A 15,881-nucleotide genomic window follows, 5' to 3' on the forward strand; every position below is an offset into this window, starting at 1 on the left:
CACAACGTGCCATTGGAACACAGGAGTGATGGTTGCTGATAATGGGCCTCTGTACGCCTATGTAGATATTCCGTAAAAAAATCAGCCGTTTCTAGCTACAATAGTCATTTACAACATTAACAATGTCCACACTGTATTTCTGATCAATTTGATGTCATTTTAATGGACAAAAAATTAGCTTTTCTTTCAAAAACAAGGACATTTCTGAGTGACCCCAAACTTTTGAACAGTAGTGTATGTCTCTGACTAGCACTGCACAGGCCGAAACAGACATGTCGACAGACCTGAATAGCTCAGACACTGAGTCATACAAACTGATATAGACAAGCCAGTATATTTAGAATGGACACCATCTAATCTGCTCTTGAACTTCAATATTTTTATTTTCTTTCTGTGTTTGTTTAACTGGCTGTTCCAAGTCCATACATCATCATCACTTGTCACACTAAAGAGAGAGGGTGAACAGAGAGGGTGAGAAATAGGGAACACAGAGAGGTAACAGACAGAGCTAATCATATGTGTGTTCTCTCTCTTTCAGGTGTATGACGGAGCATACCATGCCCTGCACCATGAACTCCCAGAGACTGCGGCGTCAGTGCTCAAGGAAGTCACCGGCTGGATCTCCGAGCGTCTCCCAGCATCTCCTTCTCAGGGGTCCTAGTCTCCTCTTCCTCTGCACCCCCCCCCCCCCCATCCCAACCAACCCCGCCCTCCATGCTGTATTACCACTGTATGAACCTCAAACCTTTCTACATTTCTACTGACCATTTGCAATACTAATGCCAACTTGTCAGTAATCTTTGGACCCCTAGGGCCATTGTAGGGAAGTCCTGATTTCCTAGGCTCTACATTAGGGACAACAGCTGTGCCCCAGATGCCAGGCGACAGGTCATAGTACATATATCAGCCATGTCTCTCTGTACTGAGTTCAAAGAGAGCCATGCTGAGAGCTGGACCAAGCGCAATTCACAGAGGCATTTTTGTCATTTGTAACCACGGTGATCACCAGGCCGACAGAAACGTGTTGAATTCCCCCCATGCTGCGGCGCTCCCTTTTGTGTGTTGCCGTGGAGACAACTGGCCTTTGTTCTCCCCTCCATATCTCAGATCTTCTGTTCATAGAGTCAAACATCTTGGACTCGTTTGAACGCCCCAGACTGCTGCCCCCAATGGTTATTTGTCAGAACTGCAGGGTTTAGGTGGCTGCAGCCCAAGACAGAGAAGCTGCCCGTTACCATGGCAGCATCTCCGGGAAAAAAAAGTTGAATCCATTGGAGCGCCACTGTAAAACGAGGCATGCTGTGACCCATTATACAGTCGATGCTGTGTACAGACAAAGGCATCACTTCGCTGCAGTTGTCTCTGCATTTATGAAGATGACAGGGCCTTAGTGTACCACCTGCAACATCAACATTTATGGGTGTTCCCCATAGTCTGCATTGGACTAATACAGATTATAATGTATTGTTATGAGTGGAAAGCCCACCTATCTTGTTACATTTATGATTGATGGCTTACTGACCAATCGGATGAAAGCTTTCTTATATTGTTTGCACGCTGGTTTGATCGTCAGATTGACAGATGGCCCCGGCATGGAACACATAGTTATTGTGCTGGAGCTAGTCCGTCTTTGTGTGGTTAACAAACTGTCAATAAACAGCAGAGAGAGAGAAGGTCGTGGTTTCCTTCTTCCCACGCCAACATCAACCAACGAGGAGCTGACAGAAATAAGACGGGACTTATCAGGTACCGTACAGTAGCTGGCTAAGCTAACTCTTGGTGACGTTAACTGTGAAGCCAACTTACTGAAGAGGCTAGCTGGTCAACTCTAAGGAGCCAACAAAACACTGGTGTCGGAAGTGCTTCATTTCATACTTTTGTTTTATTTTATACTTTTATTTAAAGGTCCCGAATAGTGAAAATCATGTTTTTCATCAAATATTCAGATGAAACCAGTTCATAGTAGGTTGACCCAAGTATGAAAAATGACTATCTGGTACATTGACAAAGTTTATCATAGAGTTACTGGTCCCCTCCCCCCATGTCAAACGCTTGGATTCAGGAGGCAGGCGGTACTTCCGCTTCATGCAACATCACGTAAAGCCAGACATTCTATACACCAATGGTAGTGTCCTGTAATCTTAACTAATTTAAATATGTAAATATGCCTTAAAATCGTCATCACATGTGCATATCATACAGCTTTGTTTACAAACCGTAAGATCGCTTCAAGCAGAACGTGAAAGCGAGTCAGACTCGAGTCACAAATATGATGACTTGCAACTCGACTTTGACTTTAACACCAATGACTCGTGACTTAACTTGGACTTTAGCCTTTTGACTCGAACTGACTTGATAACCTCCCCAAGCCCAAATGTTAAAAATGATGCTATTAAAAAAGTGTGCAACGCATCTGAAGTTCAGATTACAGTTTGAATCGGACAGCAGTCAATCAAATTGTGGCAGTGTAACGAACGTCGTCGGGAGAAGGAGAAGAGGACCAAGGTGCAGCGTGGTAAGTATTCATAATACTTAATAAATACGAACACTTGAACAAAAACAACAAAGCGACAAACGAACAGTTCTGCAAGGTGCAATACACAAAACAGAAAACAACTACCCACCAAGCACAGGTGGGAATGAGGCTACCTAAGTATGGTTCTCAATCAGAGACAACGATAGACAGCTGCCTCTGATTGAGAACCACACCAGGCCAAACACCTAGAAATACAAAACATAGAACAAAACATAGAATGCCCACCCCAACTCACGCCCTGACCAAACCAAAATAGAAACATAAACAAGGGACTAAGGTCAGGGCGTGACAGGCAGCTGAGAAAAGGTTGCGTGTGGCAGTGCAGAGGAATGTCGGTGGGTGAATTCAGACGGAGCCTTTGGAAAGATGATACCCCAAATTATTATTTTCGGATATAAAGACGGATTGCAACTTGCAAAAAATGCGGGAATAAAATTACAGACGGAGGAGCAACAACTTCCAACTTTGTTCGACATTTGAAGCTGCACAAAGAACGGTAAGTCGTGGCTAATATAGCCGACAGCTATATATAACTTTGCTTTTGTAGCATGTAGGCTAACGTAACATTAAATCAATGAACCTCCACACAGTCAGTCAGTGCGGGAACGTGATCATTGCACCCAAGATTGAGTTACAACTGGCTAGGCAGTTGGCAGCCTAAATCCTGCCTGATGTTACTGCTGTTCCTAAAACCATTGACATACGTTAGCCTACTGTAACCACACACAGAGAGGGTGTGTGTGTGTGTGTGTTGGGCGATTGTGTACAAACCTACATCGCGATTATTATTAGAAAGCAAATTACGGGCTCCTCTTTAAATCTGCGTATTTCTCCAAAGCTCAGTTGTCCTGTGTCTGCACAACACTGCCAGGACCAAGGATCAAGGGAGACACTCAAGTTTTTTAATACTATATCTCTTGACACATTGATGAAACTAGTCTTGGCCTCTAAACCTTCAAGCTGCATACTGGACCCTATTCCAACTAAACTAAACCATTCCTCTCTAATTAAAAGAAAAAAACTGTTGCGCAGCAACTCACTGCCTTCCTGAAGACAAACAATGTATATGAAATGCTTCAGTCTGGTTTTAGACCCCATCATAGCACTGAGACTGAACTCGTGAAGGTGGTAAATGACCTTTTAATGGCGTCAGACCAAGGCTCTGCATCTGTCCTCGTGCTCCTAGACCTTAGTGCTGCTTTTGATACCATCGATCACCACATTCTTTTGGAGAGATTGGAAACCGAAATTGGTCTACACGGACCAGTTCTGGCCTGGTTTAGATCTTATCTGTCAGGAAAGATATCAGTTTGTCTCTGTGGAAATCAACTGACAAATCAACTGTATATTTCGGTGTTCCTCAAGGTTCCGTTTTCGGACCACTATTGTTTTTACTATATATTTTACCTCTTGGTGATGTCATTCGGAAACATAATGTTAACTTTCACTGCTATGCAGACATTACACAGCTGTACATTTTGATGAAACATGGTGAAGACCCAAAATTGCCCTCCCTGGAAGCCTGTGTTTCAGACATAAGGAAGTGGATGGCGGCAAATGTTTTACATTTAAAACCTGACATAACAAAGGTGCTAGTTCTAGGTCCCAAGAAACAAAGAGATCTTCTGTTGGATCTGACAATTAATCTTGATGGTTCAGTCATCTCAAATAAAACTGAAGGATCTCTGCGTTACTCTGGACCCTGATCTCTCTTTTTACGAACATATCAAGAATATTTCAAGGACAGCTTTGTTCCATCTACGTAACATTGCAAAAATCTGAAACTTTCTGTCCAAAAATGATGCAGAAAAATGAATACATGCTTTTGTCACTTCTAGATTAGACTACTGCAATGCTCAACTTTCCGGCTACCTGGATAAAGCACTAAATAAACTTCAGTTAGTGCTAAACACGGCTGCTAGAATCTTGACTAGAACCAAAAAATGTGATCATATTACTCCAGTGCTAGCCTCTCTACACTGGCTTCCTGTTAAGGCTAGGGCTGATTTCAAGGTTTTACTGCTAACCTACAAAGCATTACATGGACTTGCTCCTACGTACATGCCTACACGTACGCTACAGTCACAAGACGCAGGCCTCCTTATTGTTCCTAGAATTTCTAAGCAAACAGCTGGAGGCAGGGCTTTCTCCTATAGAGCTCCATTTTTATGGAATGGTTTGCCTATCCATGTGAGAGATGCAGACTCGGTCTCGACCTTTAAGTCTTTATTGAAGACTCATCTATTCAGTAGGTCCTACGATTGAGTGTAGTCTGGCCCAGGGGTGTGAAGGTGAACGAAAAGGCACTGGAGCGACGAACCGCTCTTGCTGTCTCTGCCTGGCCGGTTCCCCTCTCTCCACTGGCCTTCTCTGCCTCTAACCTTATTACGGGGGCTGAGTCACTGGCTTACTGGTGCTTTTCCATGCCGTCCCTAGGAGGGGTGCGTCACTTGAGTGGGTTGAGTCACTGACGGGACCTTCCTGTCCAGGTTGGCACCCCCCTTGGGTTCGTGCCGTGGGGGAGATCTTCATGGGCTATACTCGGCCTTGTCTCAGGGTAGTAGGTTGATGGTTGAAGATATCACTCTAGTGGTGTGGGGGCTGTGCTTTGGCAAAGTGGGTGGGGTTATATCCTGCCTGTTTGGCCCTGTCCGGGGGTATCGTCAGACAGGGCCACAGTGTCTCCCGACCCCTCCTGTCTCAGCCTCCAGTATTTATGCTGCAGTAGTTTGTGTCGGGGGGGGGGGGGGGGGGGGGGGGGATAGGGTCAATCTGTTATATCTGGAGTATTTCTCCTGTCTCATCCGGTGTCCTGTGTGAATTTAAGTATGCTCCCTCTAATTCTCTCTCTCCCTTTTCTCTCTTTTTTACTCTCCCTCTCTTTCTTTCTCTCTTCTCTCAGAGCACCTGAGCCCTAGGACCATGCCTCAGGACTACCTGGCCTGATGACTCCTTGCTGTCCCCAGTCCACCTGGTCATGCTGCTGCTCCAGTTTCAACTGTTCTGCCTGTGGCTATGGAACACTGACCTGTTCACTGGACGTGCTACCTTGTCCCGGACCTGCTGTTTTGACTCTCTCTCTACCGCACCTGCTGTCTCTAACTCTGAATGATCGGCTATGAAAAGCCAACTGACATTTACTCCTGAGGTGCTGACCTGTTGCATCCTCTACAACTACTGTGATTATTATTATCTGACCCTGCTGGTCATCTATGAACGTTTGAACATCTTGGCCATGTTCTGTTATAATCTCCACCCGGCATAGCCAGAAGAGGACTGGCCACCCCTCAGAGCCTGGTTCCTCTCTAGGTTTCTTCCTAGGTTCTGGCCTATCTAGGGAGTTTTTCCTAGCCACCTTGCTTCTACATCTGCATTGATTGCTGTTTGGGGTTTTAGGCTGGGTTTCTGTACAGCACTTTGTGACATCGGCTGATGTAAAAAGGGCTTCATAAATAAATGTGATTTATTGATTGATCGGCCATTGGACATAAAGATTACACAACAAGTTGGAAATCACAAATTCAACAATACATTTTTCTGAGTTCCCACCATAAATCCAGAGAATGCCAGACAAGCCAAGGTGAGTCCAAAAATGTATTGTATGCTGCTGCATAAATGATGTAATGTGCAAGGGAGATATGTATACTGTAGCTAAGAAAGTAATACTAAGTGTATGTTGAGTAGTAAGCTGTTAGTAACCCATGTGCCTCACCCTCATAATTTGGTCTATTTTCACTTCTTGATTTCACCTAACGTTACTGTTCTGACTCGGTGGTGCTGCACATGTAGCCTATAACCTGTTTTTGAGAAATGTAATCTAATATTGTAAGAGGTTTCATTGTCTGCTTATACGCCCCCTTTATTTATCCTATGGTTCTGACTTGGTGTACAGGGAAAATACTCTAAGAGCAGCCCATGTTCTGCATTCTGTCACTGTACATTTCAAAAGTGCTGAACACAGTTATATTGACCACGTCCGTTGTTGCTCACTCATTAATATCTTAATCTAAATGAAGGAATGCCTATTATCCGCTCATCGTTTCCTTTTGCCATAGTTTGTACATCTCAATTGTCAGTAGAAGCTGCATTTGTTTAAGCAAGTCAGCCATATCAGCTATGTTTTTTAAAAAGGTAGTAAACAAGGCTGAATTCATTGTTTCGCTGACAGACAAGACTCGGCTGATAGCCAGGTGTAGCAGTGGTAAGGATTCACTCCATTGGTGCTGAAAGGAAAGCTCTGCTGTTGGGACAGCTTTATGTAGGCCCTAACAGTTTGTGGGCACCGCTTGTCGCCGTTATAGTGAAATTAATGTAGTGTCTTGGCTGGCATGTTGCTAAACATTTGTATTTATTTTTTTCCCCAATAAGATAGATTTACATGCTAAAATCGCCACTGCTTGTATGATTATATTGACAATCCCAGCCTTAGTTACAGTCGTACGTTTTTCTTCAAAATATTGAGTCATTGACACTGAAACAGTGCATCCTGAATGGGTGAATTCAGCAAACAATGTACCAGGCCATCTGTGATTTACAACCTGATATCAATATATTTTGGACTGCTAAGAAATATATTGGTGGTTTATATTAATTATGCATTGAGTGAAATATAACCTGTTTTTAAAACCTCTTATGAAGTTTGAAGCAGAAACTGAGAATTTGATATTTTGGACTGATATTATGATTGTTTGTTTCATATCAGCAAAGTAGTTAAAACACTCTCAGTTCCACTTTCACGATACACAATTTTCCGAAATCCGACAGCAGTGGCTGCTTTCCATTTCGGGTGGACAGTGCACCAAAAATGTAAACCATGTCACGCATGTGCAGTGCACTTTTAAGTTGCTTTATCAATTGGGGAGAACATTCGATGGGTCTTGCCAGGAAATTAATCCTGAAGACGGATGCTGTACCATCATTGACAGTGGATCAGTGGATCTTGCAAGTGCTGACCATAATGTAAGTATCAGAGTTTGATGGGTCTGACATGGTGTCTGTGGCTATAACTGTAGCTGTTGACTTGTGAATGGTATATTTTCTGTAACACACCCGATAGTCACTATATGTTTTTGAGTCTGAGAACTGCCAGCACACAGCTGACACAAATGAATTTTGTCCACAAAGGGAGTTGTGGTGTGTGTGTAGCATTTGTACACTGAACATAAAAATATAAACGCAACGTGCAATAATTTCAGAGTCACAGTTCATGTAAGTGGCCTGTGGAATGTTGTCTCACTCCTCTTCAATGGCTGTGCGAAGTTGCTGGATATTGGCGGGAACTGGAACACTCTGTCGTACACGTCGATCCAGAGCATCCCAAACATGCTTAATGGGTGACATGTCTGGAGACAATGGAAGAACTGGGACATTTTCAGCTTCCAGGAAGTTTGTGCAGATCCTTGTGACATGGGGCTGTGCATTATCATGCTGAAACATGAGGTGATGGTGGTGGCAGTGGCGTGTATTCATGGATGCCAAGGGAGGCCAGGCTTCCCCAAATATTTGGTCAATAAATATTTTTTTATTATAAAATCATAATTTTCTGTCAATTCACAAGTGTCCGAGGGAGGGAATCAGCGCCCCTCTGTCTCAGTATGTGCAGCCCATGTATCTGATGCTGTCTGGACCAAAAGAGTACAACATGTTGCTGCTATAGCATTTGATTGATTGATACCAGCAAACATTTGGCCTCCCTTGATAAAAAATAAATAATAATTAACCAATCAGCGTTGAGCTGGACTCAACTGTGGATTGTCCTGGTGCAGTAATATGCTCCCCAATGAAGTCCATTTGTTTTTGGCATCACATCAATCAAATCACTTCCTAAGCAAAACGTCATTTTCAGAAAAACGTGTCTGTTTCTGGTCTACTTGTGTTGATGTCCTGCAGTAGCTAGTAGCTTGCAAAAAACCTTTCCTAAGCCATGGATGGAGGTGGGGATTTGGACTTGTGGTTTTGACTTAATTCTCCATACAGGCCAATGATTATGGCAGCGATTCTGATCTAGCCATAAATGAATATGTTGTGCCACTGGCCTGAGACAATTGAAGTTCAATGTGTAGCCTAGATGTAGACTAGCAGGCTCACATTAACTAGCTAGCTAACTTAGCTGGTTCATTGTTGCCCATGCGAGGAAGTTAGCCTAGCAAGCATTTTAGCTAGGTAGACTATGACAACAAAAACTACAAGTGTATTGTATGACAGAGCCATAGACCGTTTTGCCAACATGAAAGAGAGGAGGATGGCATTGGCGTTCAACTAGTCTACAAGAATGGTCAGTCAACATTTTTTGTTTTACTTGTTCGCGCACACACACAGATGGACAGAAATCAGTACCAAGGACAGCCACAGGATATTTAGCAACATTGATTGGACTTTATTGTTTTTGGTATCTCTTAAGTTTGTTTTCAGTATATTAAACTAAGCATATATAGCCTTGTTGATTTGATGATGTTTAAATGTTTAAGTTGAAATGGTGCTGGAATAGCGGAGGCAGGGCTCTTGTGGTCTTTGTGCTGACTTGCGGTAACTCCGTGGTTCTAAATCAGTAGTTGTTTAGTAAACTGTCTAAAACATTAACTTGCTTGACCATGCTGACGGTGATATAACTGTTTGTACTCAATATATGCTTTGCGGACTTCACAAACAGATGCTGCTCTCCGGTTTTGTGATGAAACAAACGTGAATTTACTCCGCCACTGTGTGACTGTTGCATTTTTTTTTGTCACGGCCTTATTGTATATTACAGTGACATATGGACTAATGGGTTATAGGGCAAACAACGCAATTATCATAACATAGGTTATAATATGTCTTTTTTACTGGCTTGGCTTCCTCAGTGGTTTTACCTACGCACCGCTACTGGGTTGCGGATGAATGGGACGTACCAGCCCGGTACAGTTGTAACCGGGATTCATTCGTGAAGAGCACACTTCTCCAGCGTGCCAGTGGCCATCGAAGGTGAGCATTTGCCCACTGAAGTCGGTTACGATGCCAAACTACAGTCAGGTCAAGACCCCGAGGACAACGATCACGCAGATGAGTTTCCCTGAGACGGTTTCTGACAGTTTGTGTAGAAATTCTTCGGTTGTGGGGTCTCAGACGATCCCACAGGTGAAGAAGCCGGATGTGGAGGTCCTAGGCTGGCATGGTTACACGTGGTCTGCGGTTGTGAGGCCGGTTGGACATACAGTGAAATTGGAGGCAGCTTACGATAGAGAAATGAGCATTCAATTCTCTGGTAACAGCTCTGGTGGACATTCCAGCAGTCAGTATGCCAATTGCACACTCCCTCAAAACTTGAGACATCTGTGGCATTGTGTTGTGTGACAAAACTGCACATTTTAGAATGGCCTTTTATTGTCAACAGCACAAGGTGCACCTGTGTAATGATCATGCTGTTTAATCAGCTTCTTGATATGCCACACCTGTATCTTGGCAAAGGAGAAATGCTCACTAACAGGGATGTAAACAAATGTATGTAAAAACAGTTGATGTATCTTGTGTCATTGGGGCTAATCAGCTGTAATGATAGACATTTTAGAGAATTCAACAACTACTCTGTCTGTACAGCTTCCCAGGCAAATACCACAGCAGGAATGGTGTGATACAAAAAAATCTGCCTTCCCAAGGCAAAGAAGGGGGATATGCTGTGAAGCCTTTGAAGACAAACCCAACATACTGTAAGTCAAATCAATTCAAATTGTATTTGTCACATGCGCCAAATACAACAGGTGAAATGCTGGGTGAAATCCTGGATGGCAGGAAGCTTGGCCCCAGTGATGTACTGGGCCGTACGCACTACCCTCTGCCTTGCAGTCGGAGGCCGAGCAGTTGCCACACCAGGCAGTGATGCAACCAGTCATGATGCTCTCAATGGTGCAGCTGTAGAACTTTTTGAGGATCGGAGGACCCATGACAAATCTTTTCAGTCTCCTGAGGGGGAATAGGAGTTGTCCTGTCCTCTTCACGACTGTCTTGGTGTGTTTGGACCATGATAGTTCGTTGGTGATGTGGACACCAAAGAACTTGAAGCTCTCAACCTGGTCCACTACAGCCCCGTCGATGAGAATGGGAGTGTGCTCGGCCCTCCTTTTCCTGTAGTCCACAATCATCTCCTTTGTCTTGATCACGTTGAGGGAGAGGTTGTTATCCTGGCACCACACTGCCAGGTCTCTGACCTCCTCCCTATAGGCTGTCTCATCTTTGTCGGTGATCAGGCCTACCACTGTCGTGTCATCGGCAAACTTAATGATGGTGTTGGAGTTGTGCTTGACCATGCACAGTCATGGGTAAACAGGGAGTACAGGAGGGGACTGAGCACGCACTCATGAGGGGTCCCCGTGTTGAGGATCAGCGTGGCAGATGTGTTGTTACCTACCCTTACCACCTGGCTTGTCACCTAAAACCCTCACAAGCTTTTACAGATGCGCAATTGAGAGCATCGAGTCGGGCTGTATCACCGCCTGGTACGGCAACTGCACCGCCCACAACCGCATGGCTCTCCAGAGGGTAGTGAGGTCTGCACAACGCATCACCGTGGGTAAACTACCTGCCCTCCAGGACACCTACAGCACCCGATGTCACAGGAAGGCCAAAAAGATCATCAAGGACAACAACCACCCGAGCCATTGCCTGTTCACCCTGCTACCATCAGGTGCATCAAAGCTGGGACCGAGAGACTGATAAACAGCTTCTATCTCAAGGCCGTCAGACTGTTAAACAGCCATCAGTAACACAGAGAGGCTGCTGCCTACATACAGACTTGAAATCATTGGCCACTTTAATAAATGGATCACTAGTCACTTTAATAATGCCACTTTAATAATGTTTACATATCTTGCATTACTCATCTCATATGTATATACTGTATTTTATACCATCTATTGCATCTTGCCTATGCAGCTCATCCATATATTTTTATGTATATATTCTTATTCCATCACTTTACTTAGATTTGTGTGTATTAGGTAGTTGTTGTGGAATTGTTAGATATTTCTGCACTGTCAGAACTAGAAGCACAAGCATTTCGCTACACTCGCAATAACATCTTCTTAACATAACATAACATCATAACATGGTTATGTGTATGTGACCAATACAATTTGATTTGACCAAGAATCCACTTGAACAAACCACATTTCTATTAAAAGTGTAGTTTATTTTGGTGTGTGATTCGTGTTGCGTTATGCCTTATTCCCATGACCTGTGTGAAAATAACTTCTACTCCTTGGTCACTTAAAGACTGACTGAACATTGCTGAAGGGCTTATGCTACATTCTCATGTGACCCACTAGAATCAGCCATGCCAAGCAGCAGTCAGTCTAGACAGGGGCTTGAGCCAATCAAAAGTTGTTTTTGAATCACCTCATACAGTAGGTGTTCTCTGCAGACCGAGGTCAAATAGATAAAAACTTGCGCTTGATTTGGCTTGCCTACAATGGAACCAATGAAATAGTCCCAAAAGTGCAAACGCCAAGTTAATTGAGCGCACTTCAAATACAGTATTGGACCTAGGTCTGGTGCTTTGATGGTTTTGGTTACATACAAGATGTTGATGAGAGACTGATGAAAGATGTTGGAACAATGATTAAGGATCTGTCGTTTGTATTCCTCGAACTGAAAAAAACTCTGGAACACTAACTGCTGTATATGTTGTAAGGTATATATTGAAATTGTGTGTGACCACTGAGAAACAAGCAACTTATTCAACTAGCTAAAACCTATTCAAACAATGTTACAAATAAACCCTGACTGTTGAACTATCTGACCTGAGCTATTTCCTTGCCTCGTTTTCTTTTCTAAACTGTTGACTGTGATCACTAGCAGGTCTGTCACTATGGGGATGGTGGGAAGTGAGAGTTGCTTGTCTGTTTGATAGCTGGGAAATTATGAGATTCTCATCAAGGATAGCCCAGGCATCAGCAAGTAGGTTATTATAGTAAATTGACAAAATGTACAGTATTTAGCACTAATTATCCAAGTTGAACAATACGGTCCCTGTACCTGCTATGTAACATTACACATTGGCCAATAGATGGGGATATAATGCCACATTTCTCCCAGCCATGTAAAGGGATTTGTCTGGCATTTCTGATTCTAACTCAACAGACACAACTACGGAAATCCAGAGAGGACATATGAATAAAAATAAATGGTTCCCTCATTATGTCGAGATCACAACTTATTAACTCATGATCACGACATAACAAAAGTTGTTTTGTTGAGATCACAAGATCATTTTCTGGTGATCACTACGTAACAAAAGTTGTTAAGTCGAGATCACAAGATAATCACAAGTACTACGCATTAGCCATTAGTTTGTTCAGTTGCATGATAACCACTTCATCAAGGAGCCCTGTGGCTGCATAGATCACAAATGTTATTTATTTATTAAGATCCCCATTAGCCGACGCCAATGGCGACAGCTAGTCTTACTGGGGGCCGACACATAATAACACATACATTACAGACAAAATTCTTTACAATTTACATAAATTTAAAAACAATAACATGTAACACAATGCGGGGCATTTAAGCCCTGAACGATGCCTGCCAGGCATCACCGTCTCACAGACTGCGTGCCGCCCCCAAGACCACAGCCAATCGCATGTAAGGAACAACACAGCTAACTTTGTCTTGTGAGCCAGCTAGTTAGCTACGTAGTCTTGTTAGATAGATAGCTAGCAAGCTAGCTTGTTATCTATGCTGGTTGTTAGCTTGCATAAGTGATATGTGTGTAATTAAAAAGGGACACTTCATGCTTTGTGGATAATATTTACAGTTACAGTGGGTGAGCTCCATTCCTGACAGGCTGATCAGATTCAATTTCAGCCTCGGAGGCTGATAAATCAGGATGCTGGCTTGGAGGCTGTGTTATAGGTAAGGCTCCTTGCAGGGAGATTAGCTGTCAAAGTGCTTTATAGGCAGATGCATATCTGATCCAGGGGGTGAGCTCCATTTCTGGCAGGCTGATTAGATTCAATAGCAGCCTCAGAGGCTGATGTCAGGATGCTGCTTTGTCGGCTGTTTCATAGGTAAAGCTCCTTGCAGGAAGCCTACTAGGCAGCATCCTTACTTAACAGCCTCTGTGGCTACTATTGAATCAGATCAGCCTGCCAGGAATAGAGTGCACCAGTCTTGATCATATGCATAATGCACTGACTGCTAATCTGCCTGCAAGGAGCTTTACCTATGAAACAGCCTACAAGGTAGGATCCTGATTTATCAGCTTCTGAGACTGCTATTGAATCTGATCAAGCTCTGAGGCTGAAATTGAATCTGATAAGCACTATGTAAATATTATTCAAAAATGTTTTTGTCACTGGCCTACACACAATACCCCATAATGTCAAAGTGGAATTGGTGTTTTTGGAAATGTTTACAAATGAATAAAATATGAAAAGCAGAAATGTCTTGAGTCTTGAGTATTCAACCCCTTTGATATGTAAATGACATATTTCTGCATTTCATTTTCAATCAATTTGCAAACATTTCTAAAAACATGTTTCCACTTTGTCATTATGGGGTATTGTGTGTAGATGGATGGGGTAGGAATACTTTCTGAAGGCACCGTAGCCGCGTTGTTCCTTGCATGCGATTGGCTGTGGTCTTGGGGGTGGCATACAGCTGGGAGACAATGTTGCCTGTCTGGGCTTAAAATCCCTACAAGGGCTTAGATTCCCCAAGAGCTCTTAGATCAAGGTAATGGACATTTAGCTTGCTAACATTCTAACTTATGAACTGACAATGAGCTCCAAACACAAATGAAAGCATGATGCTAGCATGCCATACTGTCAATCTATTATCAATGCATCCACTCCTGTTCATAGAGTTTATCTCGTGATCTCGACAAAACAAACTTGTTTTATGTTGTGATCATGCGATAAATAAGTTGTGATCTCGACACAAGGGCTTTTTTCCCCCTTCATATGTCCTCTCTGGACTTCTGTAAACAACTCGCATAGATAAACATTTCAAACATTAACCAAATACTTATCATACATAAAAATCGATCATCCTGTAACACGCCATATCAAGGTACAGAATTGTAGTGTTCCCTAAAGCGATTTTGTGAATTGTCCAGTCTTTTCATGATATGGGGTTGACACCACTGATGGCATATTGGGAGCACAGTAGAATGGTAAATACAGAATGGCTGTCGGTGATGAAATCCAAACCCATTAGTAAGTCTGGCTGTGTCCACCTTATTCCACTGTTTGGTTCTCTTTCAATCAACAAACAAACACAGTCATGAATAGCCAGGCCTTACTGTCACACTATATACACAGACTGCTGGGACCCACATTACCGTAACGACAAACCCTAAAGCCTTGTTTCTAAAAAAATAAAAAAAATAAAAACAAGGAGCGCCGTGAGCCAATTGGAAGGGTCCAAAACATCTGCATCCCCATCTGTCACTGTCAATTATTCTCAGTGCTGCATCATTTTTACCCAGTAAAAAAAAAAAACAGAGCCTGTGCCAAAAGATGAACCTCCCCAGGGAATGAATGAATCACTGTTTTACCATAGAGATTAACCACTAGTATTATGTAGCTCATTTTACAGGGCCTGGGAAATATTGTTCAGAACGACACTGTTGTTGTAGCATAACTATATACTCTTTGGCTATTGTACTACTTTATCCACCAGAGGGAGACTGAAGGCAAGACTCTACAAGTGGTCGGTTAATCTGAGGACTTGAAGTCAGCCAGTTCCAATGTGATCATGGCAACCGCTTTAACTATGCCTCTGAGGTAAGGGAGACCAGGAAAAGGCTGCATTATATTTGCCATACAACCTGTTGCATACATGTGGGAAAGCCATCCATGAATTGGCTCCGGTGATTATGTGGGGAGATTCTTAACACAGTTGTAAGAAAGGCCACAACTAGGGTCTGTTTGATTTGGCCCATATAGGCCAAATATGGTCAAAATATATAGGGCCTAAATAGACAGGGCCTACCTGTTGGGCCCCAATAAAACAGACAGGGCCAACTACAGGTAATACAAATACTGTTATCTTGAAAGAAATACAAATACACTGTATTCTTATTGAAATGTATTGACCAAATATATATATCGATTATAATACAATTGTGTTCCCAATCCCTTCCCTTTGATAAGCTTGGTGCGCCACTCTAAGGCCGTGTTTGAGAGCATCAAAACCATGATATTTCATGGGTAAATTTTGACCGACAGTGATCTACAAACAATACTGAGTAGCTCTTTGAGTAGTTATTTCTGATGCACGGTGATTTGTAGATTAGTCCATCTTTACTCGCCTTTAAAGCCGGCTGCAATATCGAACGCGCCCATTCAGACAGACGTCACTGGTCAGCGTCTGT

At 43.0% G+C, this 15,881-nt stretch overlaps 1 protein-coding gene across 2 annotated transcripts in view; it reads left to right on the forward strand.

Annotated features, from left to right (window-relative positions):
* Positions 1 to 1,673, forward strand: part of LOC139557059 (monoglyceride lipase-like) — a 36,445-nt gene extending 34,772 nt beyond the window's left edge. For both annotated transcript variants that reach the window (XM_071371383.1, XM_071371382.1), the window contains one exon: positions 539 to 1,673. In XM_071371383.1, the coding sequence (XP_071227484.1) occupies positions 539 to 661 (123 nt within the window). In that variant the 3' untranslated portion in view covers positions 662 to 1,673. The remainder of the gene's footprint in view (positions 1 to 538) is intronic.
* Positions 1,674 to 15,881: the final 14,208 nt, after the last annotated feature.

This window comes from Salvelinus alpinus, chromosome 28, assembly GCF_045679555.1.
Source record: "Salvelinus alpinus chromosome 28, SLU_Salpinus.1, whole genome shotgun sequence".
Classification (NCBI taxonomy): domain Eukaryota; kingdom Metazoa; phylum Chordata; class Actinopteri; order Salmoniformes; family Salmonidae; genus Salvelinus; species Salvelinus alpinus.